The 17,395-nt window shown below is 35.6% G+C and overlaps 1 protein-coding gene across 3 annotated transcripts in view; it reads right to left on the bottom strand.

Annotated features, from left to right (window-relative positions):
- The window catches only part of CDIN1 (CDAN1 interacting nuclease 1), a 255,247-nt gene that overhangs the window by 115,762 nt on the left and 122,090 nt on the right, over nucleotides 1-17,395 (bottom strand). For all 3 annotated transcript variants that reach the window (XM_006141702.3, XM_006141701.3, XM_027765600.1), the window contains 3 exons: nucleotides 11,814-11,893; nucleotides 11,405-11,454; nucleotides 6,114-6,181 (listed from right to left, as the gene is read on the bottom strand). In XM_006141702.3, the coding sequence (XP_006141764.1) occupies nucleotides 6,114-6,181; nucleotides 11,405-11,454; nucleotides 11,814-11,893 (198 nt within the window). The remainder of the gene's footprint in view (nucleotides 1-6,113; nucleotides 6,182-11,404; nucleotides 11,455-11,813; nucleotides 11,894-17,395) is intronic.

Below are 17,395 nucleotides of genomic sequence, written 5' to 3'. Positions count from 1 at the left end.
GGGCTGTTGTGGCAGGTGGTTAATACCATGACCCCGAACTACCTGGCCACAGGGGTGGATACTTGATCTTTCTGAGTCTCATTATGGGGAAAGAATTACCAACATTTCTCTGGAATTCCAAACTCTAAAGATTAAACAAATAGCAACAGCCAGTGGTCATCTTGGTTGCCTGAGAATGAAGCCAACAAAGAAAAGAGCAGAACCGAAATCAGAGAGAAGGATCTATAGACAACATCGTTTTGTCTTCTGGATTTTACATGTGCTAGGAGGAAATCTCTCTCCTTTGAACTTCCCAGATATGTGTCTAAACCAGTAAGTCTTCTTCTAATGTGTGTGTAATCTAGCGTGATGAGCTTTCTGTCCCTTACAACCAAAATACTTCTAATCAGTCATCAATGGCTAGGAAGGCAGATGGTCAGCAGACACAAGTTATCTAACCAGAGCAATGGTATGGGAAGGGCTCCAGGCCAGGACTAGGCTGACTTCCATTATAAATGGACAGAAAGACCTTTCTTCCAAGTTCCAGAAAGTATTTCATCTTCTAGCAGCATGCATATGCCCATGGTTCTCTTCTTTCAGTCCCAGGAAAAGCAAGCATGAGCATATTAAATAGGGAGAAGTGAGCTAATCTTTCACCATGACAATTTTATCAGGAAAGGGAGCACAGGATCCAATTTCTCCACATCCCTCCCTGAATATCATGCTGCTGCTTCTTTTTTTATTCATTTAATTTTATTTATTCATTCATTTAATTTAATTTGACCAGAGAGAGACTCAGAGAGAGAGAGAAAGAGAGAGAGAAAGTGAGAAAGCAAGCCACCAAGTCCAGGACTTGAACTGTTGTCGGCCATATGGGGTGTCCAGCGCCTTAACCACCATGTCACTTGCTGGTCCCCAAAAATCATGCTTCTATTACTCTAAAAACGACATCTTATTTAACCTTCAGATAGAAATGTAAATAGTTGAATCCTTATAAAATACCCAACCATCTCAGTTCCCTTAAGCCTATATAATCATATGTTTTATTTCTAACCTCTTACTTTCCACTGCTAGGATATGTGTGTAAACACAATCTTAGTATTCTAAATCTCATCAGCTCCTGCTGCCCGTTCTTCACCCCAAGTCCTAATCCTCTGTTTGTCACATCATAATCACTTCCCCAACTGAGTATCGTTGCTTCAGGTGGGAAATAAAGCAGCAGGAGCAGATGCACTCTTAGAAACAAAGATCCTAATTTCTTACAACAAGGGACATCCTTCACTAAGCCTATTTGGCTTTCCAGATTATATCCTCCTAGTGCCACACAGGTAATACATGAATGTTAGAAAATCACCCATGTAAAATAGTCTGGTTTGTCCAAACACGGTGGGGAGGAGGTAGTAAGGCAGGGATCAAGTAAATGTCTCTTAGGTGTCACTCAAAATAATTGCTAGCATCTACTAACAGGGTAACATTCACTGGTAAGAAAAAAAAAAAACACACTCCAGAGCTATCCTTACAAAGCCACACTTAACGAGATTTTTTATCAGCCAGGGACTGTGGAAATCACTAACCAAAGTGCCTCAGACCTGGAAATATGCCAGCCATGCAGGAGGCAGGGTTTCTCTTTGGTATTTGCTATAAGCTCTTTCATATTTTTCCTAACAGCGAAAACAATCTTGTCATCTTTTTACTTGTCATTATTTTCATTTCCTCCCTGGCATTTTTGTCTAAAGCTTTCAAAAACAAAACAACAAAAACAAATTAAAACAGAAAAGAAAAAGCCAAAAAGAGGATATAGCATGGTAAAACATGGTCTCATTTAATCACTTGAGAGATACAAATGAAAACATCTCCATCAGGAGATAAAATACATTTTCTATTTTGTTAACATTAGAATGGAGTGGCCCTTGGCAGAGGTAATGGGATGATCAGAATGTTTATTGGTCAACTTAAAGTTTAAGAAGAGTTCTTTGGGGACCAGCAGATGGCATAATGGTTACATCACTGGACTCCCATATATTCAACCATGGTTTGAGTCCCAGGCCCGGTGACTAAAAACTCATGAAGGTGCATGTGCATGTGTGCTCAAAACCCTAAGAGGAAAATAGAGGAGAAAGGATTGTGGCATTGCCATCCTCCCTGGGAGGTGATTTTTTGTGTTCTGTCTCTGTCTCTCTGGTTAAGTGCACCCACCCTGTAGCAAAAAAACCTCACTAAAAAAAAAAAAAAAAAAGAGTTCTTTGTATAGCCAAGCCTTCAAATGGGCTCATATCTTCTGACTTTAAATGTCCATCAATAAATGTTAGTTCTAAATTAATTATCCTTAGAGGAACTAGTAAAGTGAACTGAAACTTATCTTATATTTTCCTGGAAGGCTCCCTGTCTCATTCAACTTAAAAAAAAGAAATTGGGGTGGAAACAGCAAGTGAAGTAGTGCTGGATTCCCACACAACTGCCCATGGTTCAAATCCTAGACCTAGCAGCTTGAAAATCATTCTGGGTACGTGTATGGCCTTATATTATAAGTACATATAAGGCATGTCCAAAATCTGAGAAGGAGAATGGAGAAGGGATTGCAGCATGGCCATCCCCTGGGGGATGATTTTTCACCCTCCCTCTCTCTGTCTCTTTGTCTCTCTCTGGTGAACGCACACACCCAAAAGCTGCCAAAAAAAGACACCTTACCACTAAGCTAGTGGTAAGAAAGCCAAGCTTAGTGGTAAGAAAGCCAAGCTGATGAACTCAACTAGACTCCTCAGAAGTACACAGTGGCAAGAAGGTCCTGGTAAGAACAAGTAGGTGAATAAGTAAAATTCAGAAGAGATAGCTCATGAGGTAGCAGCATTTTCCTCATCTGAAAAGGATAGCTATTGTATTTAGACTAATTTGTACTTTCTTTTGAAAGGTTTAATTAAAGTAGTATGACAACTACCTTGCTGATATTGATATTTTCATTATCAAGACAAGCGAGTAACTACCAAGTGAGATGTACTAGCTAGAGAATATGTTCTCATTGGAAGAGACCTGGCAATGGCGTGCACGGCTAGGAGCATCTGGGCAGAGTGCTTACAATCAGTCATCATAGCCCAAACCAGTGCAGTTCCCGGCATGTAGAGAACACGTTCAACTGTAGATAGTTGAAAAGAATGAGTGAATGATGAATTACGAGAAATTCTAGACGGTGTTAGTAATGATCTGTATTCATTTGCTTGAAGCTTGTCTTCCTATTAGACTTTACTCATGAAAGCCAAGGCTCTATCTGACTTGTATCCATTATTTAAAATAGTATCCAATTCAATAAATTATTTGTGGGATAAATGAACAAATATATAAATGAAAGATATATTTTACTTTGAGAAGCTATTTATTCAGCTATGACCAATCTTCATATACCTAACTGTGGAAGTACGAATTGGATAAATTTACAAGATAGAATAAATCCATTTAAGTATACTAAAATCTTAAATAATTAAGACTCTTTTTCTTTCCATTACTGCCTGCTTAAATTCTATGTCATAGCAACTGCTCAGTACATGGTTATACTCAAAGAAATTCAAGAAAGAATTAGAAAAAAAGGGGACTTATTTTTATTTTTCCCTTCTATTGGCAAGAGAGGCCAGATAAAATACATATTTTATAAAAGTACATGTAAGGTCAGTCAGTAAAAATTTACAATGGTGTAAAAATTTTAGGGTGCATCATAATTCTTAAATTAAGGAAGGTTAGTATATAAAGAATAAAAATACTTGTCTTCCAAAAGTAGTGCAGATTAGAAACTAATATATAGAGAGAGAGACAAAGTGAGAGAGAGGAGACAGGCAAGGGGTAGATTTTACTTCTGCTTATCAAATAATCAAAATAAAACAAACATGTTTGCAATGTCTGTGCTACAAAATTCAAAATGCACATATGTAAGCAAGAAAGAACACGCTGAGATTAGTAGTCTATATACCAATATTTATCCATAGTTGGCTGTAAAATGATGATCTATCTAAATTTACCTGGCACAGTACTTTAGATCTAATTAATCATTGTGAAGGGGTATTCATAAGGTAAGAGAACAACAATCCCATAATAGTTCACAGACGGTTTTGAGTTATCATGTTTTAATCAAAAACATGTGTTAATTCACTACTACATTAAAATGCTCAAAATATATAGAACAACTTAACAGTTTCTTTGAGTACTGATGAGGAAATGCTTCAAAACAGGACTCAGGTTGCATACATTTCTTAGAACTTTCTATAACTCACTTATTTTAAAGACCAATTAAGCATCATCTTTGGATGTGCTTCCATAAACAATTACCTCTAGATCTTTCAGCACAGGAGACTAGATGGGACCCATCAATTTCAATTTTATGTCCCCTTCCTGTACTTTTATGCAAGTAGAAATGATTCCCTGAACACATTTCCACATTGCCTTTGCCAGCTATGGTGAATCCAATCTAATACACTCAATTCAAATAAATTGCAGACCTAGGACTAAATTTCACTGATGGCTAAGCTCCTTGCTACTTCTCCCAATCAGAATCTGCTAGTCCTCAGAAGAGAAGCAGAAAAAAAACAAGCTCTGCAGAAAAATGGGGCTGCGGGTTGGACTACCAGTTGACAGACAGTGCCAAGAGAGTAATAAAGAGCAGCCTTGAAGATGAGACTGCTTAATCGTGGCTTAAAACAAATAAAAAATAGATTTGGCTGTGTCATGTTGGTCACTATCAGATCAATGTGATCAGATATTTCGTAAAACTATCAGAACTTCATATTTCTGAAACATATCTCATAGTGCATTGTAAGTTGCTCTTTCCAACTGGTTCAACTACACATATTCTGATCTGATTTTTAAAAGATTTCTTCCCAATTTAGATAATTAATTTCCATAGTCTGAAAAATTCCAATTGCCCTTCATATGCACACACACACACACACACACACACACCCCTATATATATATACACACACTACTTATTACATATATATATAATTTATTATATACCACTTATTACATATATTACTATATATAATATATTGTTCATATCTATTATATTGTTTTAAAACACACATACATATATATAAACTTTCTTCTACATACTAAAACTTAATTTATTAATTTGAGAACACTTTTAATTTATCAGCTTTCTTTAATCCTAACTAGGGAATATTTATACATTTCAGATTCAAATTAACACTCTTTTAACACATTCAACTCCACTCTCCAGCTTATTAATAAAACTATTGAACAGACTTTTTGCAGGACTATATTAAACATCTCTTCCTAACTTGACATAAGATCACTGATTCTGCATTTGCTTTTCCTTGGCCAATTCTTTGTCCATTTGGGGACAAAAATTCTGTAATCTGATATTTTAATTTTATCCTAAAAAAATGCTATACAAAGTCTGTACTATCTACATAAAACAGATCTGCATAATAATAAAATGACATGCATTGAATCTTTACAAATTACCACATTTAAAATGTAGAAGAGTAATTTATACATTGTAGAGTGCTTTATGGTTTCCACTATCAGTTATTACGAATGTCTTTGTGGTTTCATTTCTAATGTTTAAGTGCTATGGAAAGAAATAATTTGTGATAAGATTCAACAGTGGTGCACAAACACATGTGCACATGTGAAATTAAAAAAAAATCATACTAAATCTATGACAATTAATGTTCTACATAAAAACAATGAAGGCTTACTATTTTGTTTTCATGTAAAAGTACCACCAATTCCATATATGAGACAAATGTATCTAACATGAATTTTTCTAACTGTGCTTTTTAATATAGAAAACATTTTACAGACAATATTTCTTTTGTTTCTTTTTTGCGTATGGCTTAGATTATGGTTAATACCTCATGACACCAAAAGTAATACTGCAACAGATATTAAAGCATTTTTTCAGCCACTTATTCCATAAAATATTAATTACAAGGGTGTGCATGTGCTGTGTATATAGGGGATTAGGTAACCGAGTTCCTGCTCAGTTCTAAATCAATAAAAGATAACAGGCACAGCATCAATCATCATTCACTCTTCCTTGGTACCTAATAACTGCAAATTTAAGAAATATATATTTAAGCCCTCACAGAGATATTACAAGCTAGTGAGAACGTGAACAGTACTTACCTAGGAAGGACAGGTTTTTCTCTAGAAGCAAGTCCCTCAATAGGACTTCGTGTTCATGACCAATGGCACTGGGAAGTTTTGGTTAAGGAGAGGAGCACAGTTAATACCATCAAGAAAATGCTAACACCAGATCCACACTTTGACAGGAAATGAGGTAATTATAGCATCTCTTTTCACCGATAGCCTCTCTCTTTGAAGAATCAGATTTTTACACACATTTCTTCATTTAAATGGCTCAATGGAAGTTTTCTATAATGTGTATATTTATGTATTATGGCAAACAAACATTTGTAAATGTACGTGTATATTAACTTCTTTTAAAAAGAGGGAAAGTCATTTGAAACGTTCATTCATCTGTGTTAAGAATCCTGAATTCAGGACCAGCAGTTAGTATAATGGCTGTGTCGCTGGACTCCAATGTAGTCGACCGCAGTTCGAGTCCTGGACCTGATGACTTAAACTCATGCCGGGCACGTGTGCATGCGTGCCCAAGATCCTGACAGGAAAATGGAGGAGAAGAGATTGCGGCATGGCCATTCGCCCTGGGGGGTGATTTCTCGCTTTCTGTCTATCTCTCTCTGTCTGGTGAGCGCATGTGCCCTATAGCAAAAACCTCTCAAAAAAAAAAAGAAAAAGAGAAGAATCCCGAATTCAATTTAGCACACTTTTATTAAGCACTTACTCAGTACAGCAAAAGATACCAACCAGCTTTACTCTAAAAGATTCTATAATAATCTTACAGAATTCTATAAATCTTCTGTGAATTCACATTTGTCACCAAGCCAGCATTTAGCAGATCTTCTGATGTACTCTGATTCTCCTGTGAGTGATCGTCTGTGACTTAAAAGGCCGAATAAGCAACTTGTTAAAAAATACGTGTAATCTGTAGGAAAGGTCTTAGTAGAAAACTGTCCATTAGGATGTGGGTACAGCAGCTGTTTCAAGAGTTCTTTTCTCACGTGCATATACATGTGTACATACTATATAAATGTGTATAAATATAAATTTTACAAAATGTAATTTTTTCAGTGCCTACTAAGTGGCAGGCATGGTAGTAAGTGCTTTATGTATGTTATTTCATCCTCACAATTACTATAATCATTATTTTATAGATGAGGAAAATGAGGCTTATGAGGGAACTTGCCCAAGGCCACAGACTCCATGTATGGCAACACAGAGAATGAGAACAAGATTTCCATGTAAATTAAAATGCCATTTGTGTATTGTTCTGATAATCTGGTAATGTTAACACTGCATACAGTCAGTAATCCGGTACTTTAATGCAGCCAAAAGTATCTGACTTTGGGGACCAGCAGATAATGTAATGGCTATGTCACTGAACTCCCACATAGTCGACTGTGATTTTAGTCCCAGACCTGGTGACTTAAATTCACACCACATGAGTGTGTGTGCATGCCCAAGATCCCAAGAGGAGAATGGAGGAGAAGGGATTGCAGTGTGGCCATACCCCCTGGGGCTGATTTCTCGCTTTCTGTCTCTCTCTGTCTTTCTGGTGAGCACACACAACCTATAGCAAAACCTCTCTTAAAAAAGTATCTGACTTTGCAGCAGAGACTGGTTCTGATAATCATATACAAGAATTCAACCTAAATCAAATAAATCTTAAACATCATTGTAAAAAATAAATAAAATCCTACAGAATTATCCTGCCCTTTATCAACACATATAGGCAAATACCACTTAAATCTTATAATTCAAGAGATGTGGAATTTATGTTCACTATCAAAATGGGCCCCCCAAGTCACCATTACTGTTTTTTCCCACTGTTGCTTTTACCTCCTCATCAAAACAAGTGACTGTGCTAACTTAAATTTGTAATTGGGAACAAAATAAAGAAAACAAATTTTTAAATCATAAGACTTAATTTTCAGAGTCCTCTGAAGAGATCTGATGAATAACTCTCCATAGTCTCTTATTACTAGGGACATCCCACATTTTACAACTAAATTATTTACTTCTATTCCACATAAATGTGCTCTTACTTTTATTGTTGTAAATTATTTACATCTAAAATGTTGAATCATGAAACTGAGGTTACTGATGGTACAGAAATGAAAGCCACAGCATTTGAAGCTTCCTGTATCATTATCTTTCCTTGTTTCTCTATTTAGGACTATGTCTAATAGCTGTGTTCTAGGGTCACACTTTGTAAAATTGAGGTGGCTGGTTTCTCACAATTTTTCTTGGTGAATATGAGCTGTGGTGGGAAAGGTGTGGGTAGGCACAGCTGGGCAGGAAATAATACAATAGATACCCAAAGAAAGAAAAAGTACAATGGCGATGTATATGTGCTTTACTAACCATGCCTTTCATGGGGCCTTATTAGTATATGAGCAATTTATGTTATTTGACTTACACAAATGCCTACATGTAACATTTTTATAATGCAGTAAAAAAAATTTTGCACCTAGTCTGTTTGCCAAATGGGTGCTTTCTTTCTTACAAAATGATGTAATTTACTGAGAGGAAGCAATGTAAACATTACTAAATTATCAGAACAACACATAAATAGTATTTTCACTCACATGGAAAACCAATGATTTTTATTCGGCGTGAAATAAAATAATTCCTGTTGATCAGTCCAGGAAACAGCTATGTCAGTGTATTTACATTGTATGAAATTGCTACTACTTTAATACAAAGATAAAATCAGTTTCCCTATAAAGTTCCTGGCCTGTTTTATTTTGCATGGTAAAAGCATCACTGATTTGAAATTTTGAAAAGATATACCTCTTGATTATGCTTTGCTTGACATAAACAAATATAAAATGCAAGATCTAGAAAATCATGCTTATAAAAACAGTAATTTTACTGGTGATTCGCATAATGGAAGTACAAAAATTATAATCTAGTCAGTGAATGCAATTTATAGCTATATACATCATTATCTTTATCAATTGAAATCATGTACTACATTAAATTCTACTGGCAATAACATAGCTAAAAAAGGCAAGTGAATTATGGCAAAAATGTAAGGAAAATAGTCCAAACAGAATTTATAATGCTCTATAAGCAGAAACACTTAGACTTTGTCTATAATAATACCTATTATTGATGTATGGCAGTGACCATGGGGCAAAACTTGTAAATAACCTCACAAGCCATTTTCTTCGCCAGCAATACAGCAATCTAGTTTCCCGTAAGCATCTCAACTATTACTGAAAAATAGCCTCCTGGCATTTACAAAGCAGTTGACTTCATACTTTAGTCCATGCATATATAATTAGATAGTTATATTTAAAATCAATATGCAATCCTTCAAAAGACATTATGCTTTTAAAACCTTAACTTTAAATTGATTTTTAACTATTTTATGTGCTTTAAAATTAACATATAATTCAGCTCTCGATACTCTAAGAGGGTGTTAGTTTTATATGAACGTGCCAAACTTTATCACTGTAGCAACATGAGGTTGGCACTTCTACGATTTCTAACACCATCATTAATTTTATGCTGAAAATAGAAGTATAGCTTCACTTTGGTTAATAAAAAGGCAAGCCTGTGACAATGCTGTGTTTTTACTAATTTAAGCTAGATTGGGGGAATAGACTTGAAGAATATATTAAGGTCTATCCTAGGTATTGAGTATCTTTCGTGAGAGGGCTCTGCTAAAAGATTATTTATTAAATGTTAACTTTATTTATGAAAGAGTAATTTCCTTATCAAGAATTTCATTGACACTAAGTTTTTGTGAAACAGGTGGAAATCAAACATCCACATGCACACCCACACACACCATGCAAACACATTTGACTAGCAAGAGGTTCCAACAAAAACAGTTTTGACTGATAAAAAGCTAGTCACAACTGATCACAGTGTCATATACGCAAATAAAACCTAGACCAGGAAGGGCATGTTTATTTTCTTAGGAGATCGAGATTTAGGACTCAAATAGAAATTACTTTTTTTTTTTTACTTAGGACTCAAATAGAAATTACTTTTCTTTTTTAAAAATTTCAACAAAAACTTTATTCGGTGCATTCATAAGATATAGGCTAAATAAATTTCAGTTGTAATTTCACATGTATCAAAAATACAGAGGATATTTATAACAACAAATGATAAACTAAAATATTGCAAAAGATTATAAACATTTTGCACACTAGTCAGTCTTTTCTTTTAAACAAAGTGCCCTTTAATGACAGATAAATGAACAGATTCAAACTATTGTAAACTATTTTAGACAGTAACCAAAAAAAGTTTTGTTTTCTCTTGTAAACAGAAGTTGATAATTTATAATCTTTTTTCTTTTTTTTCCCCACATCTACCATCTACCACTGACTTTTTACCATTCACTTCCTCCCCTACTTTCACTGGCAACCACACCACTCCTCTCCACTATCACATCTTCAGATTTTTCAACTTCTGCCATAAAGTACAGACACTTAGTAAAAATTGAGTGGGGATATACAATGTGTATCTTTTAAAGGTTGACTCACTTTTCTCAAACAGAAATTAGTTTCATGAAAAATTACCAATTATTTACCATTTAAATGGCATTTTAGTCAAGGGCTATCAAATTTCTTACTGTTATTACTACACTACAAAATTTATTGATTAATAATGTCCTACTTCATAAAGTAATTACCATCTACCCAATCCTGTTTCGAAGTAAACATTAGGCCAGTTAGCAATCTCAAAACCTTTAATGAAGAATGACTGGAAATCTATTTTCACTGCTTTAAATTCAGTCCTGAGACAAAAATTAGGAGATATGTGTATACACACACACACACACACACACACACACACACACACATAGGGACAAACTGAATTGAAATCAGTATTTAGGCAATAAGAGTCTATTGCTCTTTAAAATGTGATGGTAGCTAGCGGCATTTTAATCATATCATCCTTGAACTACAGGCTCAAACTTGATTTTAATAAACTACAAATGAATTTGGCTCGTTCTAAATGGAACTTTGTTATATTTTTTAAAAATGTTCATTGGGATGTTAGATGCATTTCAAGAGAGCAGGTTGCCTGTCTAATGACTCTGTACCTTTAAACCCACTGAAAACCAAGCAGGTGGAAACGAGCATGTGAATGTGTGACTGCTGAACTGACATCTTCCGGTGGTCTATCTGATTTCTCTCAAGCTGTAGAAAAAGAAGGTCTGCAGTGACCCTCCAGCTGATTGAATGTAAAACAGAAGAGTATGAAATGTGTTTTGTGAAGCAGAACTTTATGTCAGGTTAAAGCTAGATACATCTCCTCCACTGAATCTAAGCTCGTCAATTGTGCACCTAAAATTTTATGGGAAAGGATACTGTTTGATGCCGTCCACCAGTGGTCCATAACAGCAGTCATTCACAATGCACTGCAGACAAATGAGAGAAGGGGTCCAGGGTGGGGTGACCACAAAAACTATTATAGTAAACAGAGTCCTAAAAGCAGTAATTACTTTTCTCTCCCCCTTACACCCCCCAAAAAAGAAAGCTATCAAAAGGCTGTTCAGATTTAATCACAGAAAACAAAAATTGTATGCTTTTTATTCACTATAAAAGCAAGCTATTAAAAAGTGAAATGCTCTTCTCACAAATATTGCATTGCCATTTATGGTGCACCCTGACCTCAGTGATAGTTTATGATGACAGTAATTAAATGAGGTTTAAAATCCTTTACTCTGCTAGGCAGATAACAGCATTGCCACTGAAAATAGACAGCTGTGATTAATACCTGATAGACCTGATTTGCTAGAACTCCATCTGGAATCTGAGAAGGGTCCCGTAGCATACTATTTATAACAGACTTGGAGGCTGTAGAAGAAAAGAGATGAACTGTTAGCAGACAGTCAACACACTTTTAATGCAACATGAGAAGTGACATATACCTACATATACACAAACCATGAAAACAAAAACATTACCGATACTAATCACTTTTTCCTTTTTTTTTTAATCAAAGGAAAGCTTTTAATTAGACCATTTTGCCAAGTTTATAAGCCACATTGCCAGATTTGATGATGACCTAATTTTTCTAAGGTAAATTAACAAGTACAGACCTACAACATATGTCTCTTTGTAGATAAATTAGCTCTGGAAAAGCCCAATTGAAAAAACACACAAACACATGCATACACACACACACACACACACACACACGCACGCAACAACAATCAGAAAAGAAAATATTTTATCTTTTTAAAGTAGATATTTTATAACTGAACATATGTACACAGACATTTTAGTGAAGCAGGTCACTCTCAGAACTTTAGTGATGTCAATGAAATAACATTTAGCTAAGAAAGCATCTGAATTCCAAACCTTTCTAAAATAATCTCAACAACTGCTATAAAATGTTATGTCCATTTCACAGGTGAGAAAAGTAGCTAAAACTGATAGCTGAAATAATTAAATAAGGAAAAAATAAATACACATATACAATTTCCACCCAAAGTCACATGCACTTAGAAGTTCAGCTAAATCCTCAGGGAACTGCTATAGTAGAAAAGGCCTTAAGGGAGGCATCTAATGAAGGATGTCATTTCAGGTGACATCCTTCAAATGACAAGATAGGAGATCCTGCCTCACCATTCACTGCAGGCATACGGCAGCCAAGGTGGCCAGAATTCCTCTTGCTACCCGGGATGAAAGCAAGTCTCTAGAATGAAGCTAAGTGAGGTGTTGCCTAGGGATGGATTCTTTTAAATTCTTCAGTAGAATCATCCCCAAATAGTTATGAAAATGGCTTTGAGTCTGACCTATACAAGCACAAACTGAAATGCATATTGGATAACCACCTAGTTAATAAAATGCACACAGACCACAGATCTGCCTGATTCAAGTTTTGAAATGATTTTTGTTCTAATTTTTTAAAAAAGATTATTATGTTTGATCAACTTCAATACCATAAGAACACTGACAGATACGATAAATACTAGTGAATAATGTGGAAAGAAATAAGGAAATTATATCTTAATCACTTAAGCATAGTTTTGAGTCCACAAAGAATCAAATTAAGTAGAATGATTTTTATTACTGCTTAGTCTTAGTCACATGACTACATGTTCACACCAAAGCTATGTTCTCAGCCATTGGTAAAGGTATTTGTACTGCATGGACTGGTTATATGGAATCCAGAAAGTAGTTCATCCATGCTCTCCTATCCAGCCACAACTCTATACCCAGTGCTTCAACCTGGGAAAGTTACATAGCCAATCAAGTTCAATGTCTTCCTTTGTAGAAAGTGATATTATTTGAGCTGACTACCTTACAGGGTTCTTCCATGAGTCTTCAAATAAAAGAGCAATGACAGCATTTTGTTAAAGGTTAATAGTAGCAAATCAGACGCAGGCCTTTGCTTCACATAAACTCAGGTTGGACCCAATTATTTCTGAAAAAAATTAGCATGGGTGAATGATATATATATATATATATTGGGAATATGAAGCCTCCAATCATCTTAGAATAGATTATGGTAGCAGTGGTACTAAAAAGATAATAATGAATCTAGTAAACTCACTAATTTTAAGGCCTGGCCATCTAGAGGAAACCAAGGAAGGTGGCTCATTCATGAGGTCACCTCTGAACATGTGCTCTCTGTGTTCCACTCAGAAGCTAGAGCAGACACATTCTTCTATGTTACCCATGATATCAGCCGTCTCCAGGAAACAGCAGCACCTTCTCCCACACAAGGAGGTCATGGTGAGGGTGTTATACTGCTAAGTCTAATAACTACAGGAAGGAAAGATTATTATTATATAAAAGGCCAGAGTGTAATTAAAAGTATGTCCTACGAAAAATTACTGACCTCATACCAAACTACATGCAAACTCATTGCTAAAATCATAAAACAAAAGCTTTTTTTTAAACGGGGGGGAATAATACTCTTAAGATTTAAGTTGATGATTCATTTTGATGTAAGAAAGGGCACAATTAAAAGGAAAAAAAAAAACTAATGACATACTTTTCCTTGCAAGATAAATTTTAGAATAGTGTTCTTCCCAGATAAGAATCATAGCTAATAAACTAAAAAATAGACTCACATGTTCAATAGAACATTAGTCAAATCAAGGGAAGATCATGAGAGAAAGTCAGTTATTTACAATGGAATAGAAAAAAATTTACTATATAATGAGTCCACACTTGTTTTAAACTCAACAGAATGTCTTTTCCCTTCTTGCAACCTGTCAGTTTTTAGAACCGGAGATAAACTAAAATGAAGTCACATCCTCTGCTGCAGAACCAAGACATGCCTGCTGTCTACTCAAGGCTCTTTCTGATCAAACTTCTCAGAAGTATGTCAGTGTCTCAGGTCAAGGCAGAAAATGTAAACATATCTTTACACGCACATTCTGAACGTGAAAAACTGCCATCTCAAAGGGATGAACAAAACATCATTGGATAATAAAGGCAACTAGACAAACTTGTGGTGGTCAGGAGTGAGAGGTCTCAAGGAAACTTGTGCATTTCACAGAAGCTATCCTTAAGCCAGCTCTGGCCAACGTGGAACCAACTTTTATGACCACACATGGGAAGGAGTCCTGTTCTCCCTAACCTTTGCCAGAGGCACTCTTCTGCTTATTTCAGTTTGCCTCTGATATTGCCTCAAGTGATGGGAAAATTTTCTGCTAAGCACATACAAAACAGAAACCATAAGTCACCTGGAACTAGTCACAAAAACAGGAGAGAACTAGCATCTCTCTCTCTCTCTCTTTTTTAAAATTTTATTTATCTTTATTTACTTATTTATTTATTTTAATATGCCCGGAGAGGGAGGTGAAGAGAGAGAGAAAAAGAGAGAGAGAAAGTGAGAAAGCAAGCCGCCATCTCTGGGACTCGAACTGTGGTTGGCCATGTGGGAGTCCAGCACCCTTAACCACCACACCACCTGCTAGCCTCACACCACCATCTGTTAAAGCATGCTACAGAACACAGACAATAGGCAATGCCTGCACTGACATATAATGCTGGATATTCTGGTCTGTTCATTGTGAAATATTTCTAAAGAACTCACAAACCAAATATAACAAATGTCCATGCACCCTGATTTAACCCCTAGATCTGCAAAAAATTAAATATAGGTAGTCTACTACTAATTTGTATAAATGTTTTTTTTCAAATTAGTATTGCAAGATGTTGGTTTTACAAGTAAACTATTTTTTTCTTAATCCTGTTTATCACCTCATTTCTTCCAATTTTACTTAATTTATCCTTTCTGATCATTATTTCCTGCTTTCTACTTTGAGTTTACTACATTATCGTATCATTATACTATAGGTGTCACTATATGTGTGTGTGTGTGTGTGTGTGTGTGTATAGTATAGTATATATAGCCACACAAATATATATATATATATATATATAATATACTATTTCTTTAGAAGTCCTCACAAAATAAATTTTCAACTGAACTATTATCTGATCATTTATCAGTATCTCCTGCATATAAGAAATTTAGAATGTACTCACTCCAATCACAAAGCCTCTCTCCTCCATCCATGTTTTGTGTCTATTATTTTCGTTTAACTATTTTGTGTGTAAACACAATTTCACAATCAGTCTTATCTGTGAACTTGACTGGGTCATGGGATGCCCAGATATCTGAATAGACCTTGTTCTGGTTGTGTCTGTGAAGGTTTTTCTGGATAACATTAATATCTGATTGACAGATCAACTAAGACAGGCTCTGTCTTAATGTGGGTGGAACTTATCCAATTAGGTGGAGGCCTGACTGGAAAAATTAGGCTGAGTAAGTGAGAATTCTTTCTGCTTTGAGCTGAGACATCTCAAAAGATGTTTTTTTTCTACCTTTGAACTTTAACTGAAACACTGGCAATTCTTGAGTTCCAAGCCTGCTGGACCTCAGATTGGAACTATAATCATTGGTTTTCCTCGTTTTCCCATGTGCCAACTACCTATCTCAAGATTTAACAGCTTCCATAATTGCATGGGCCAATTTTAAATACATTATGATTTATTTTGTTGCAAAAATATTTGACATCCATGCACATATTTTACATAATATAAATATAAACATCCTATAGATTCTAGTTTTCTGGATAATTTTAATAGCTGCTTTTATTTTTTTAAAAAAAGTAATTCTTTTATTCATGTTTTATGCATGTATTTTTTTTTTTTTTTGTCACAGGGCATGTACCCTTTCCAGAGAGAGAAAGAGAGAAACAGAGTAGAAGAGAATGAGAAATCACCCTCTGAAGAGGATGGCTCTGCAACAATCCCTTCTACTCCATTTTCCTCTCAGGATTTTGGACAGACACACACATACACACACACACACCAGGTATAATTTTAAAGCTGCTGTGTCTAGGATTTGAACTGCGGTCAACCACCTGGCAGTCCTGCACCTTTGACGACCATGCTACCTGCTGACCTGTGCTTTCAATTAAAAAAAATAATTTAGGTTTTTTTAGATTTACTAACACATTTGCTATTTCTGCTTTTCAGCATGTTTCTTGACTCCTACTCTCATGTTTAGCTTCAATATGCCAGTTACTGAACCATGCATTTATTAGTTCTTTCTGCTGGATCCCTGAATGACAAAAATGTTAGCCGTACCTTACCTAAAAAATATCTACACTTAGTTTTCAGTCCTGAATAACATAACTGGGCATACAATTACAGGTTAGTGGTTGTTTTTCTTAAGTGTTTTATTGTTGCTTGGATTTTTTAGTTTAGTGTGTGCTCACTAGAAACAGAGAAAGAGACAGAAAGAGACAGAGAGAAAGTGAGAAAGCACTCCCAAGGAGCTGGCAATGCCACAATCCCTTCTCCTTCATTCTCCTCTGGGAAATTAGGGTGTGCATGCACACACATCCAACATATTTTTTAAGCTGAGTTTGGGACTTAGATGCCTTAACCTCCATGCCACTGTCTAGACTGGCTAATGGTCACTTAAATTAATTCGTTTATTTAGAGAGAGATTTTTGCTATAGGGCGCATGTACTCACCAGAGAAAGAGAGAGGATGGCCATGCCACAATCCCTTCTCCTTCATTTTCCTCTTGGGATCTTGGGCAAGCATGCACATGCCTGGCATGAGTTTTAAGCTGCTGGGTCTGGGACTTGAACTGTGGTGGGTTACATGGGAGTCCAGCGAAGTAACCATTATACCATCTGCTGATCCCATTAATTTAACTCTTTAATGATGTGACTCCAAAGTCTCTTGGCATCTATTATTACTGATGAGAACTCCATTGCTTGTCTAACAATAATATCTATATACATTAATTTGCCTTCTATCTCTAGTTACTTTTAAGATTTTTTTGTGTGTGTGTGTGTGTGTGTGTGTGTGTGTGTT

This window comes from Tupaia chinensis, unplaced genomic scaffold (genome assembly GCF_000334495.1).
Source record: "Tupaia chinensis unplaced genomic scaffold, TupChi_1.0 Scaffold000062_1, whole genome shotgun sequence".
NCBI lineage: Eukaryota > Metazoa > Chordata > Mammalia > Scandentia > Tupaiidae > Tupaia > Tupaia belangeri.
Note: the sequence above shows the minus strand (reverse complement) of the source record. Positions and strands in the feature narration are given on the sequence as shown.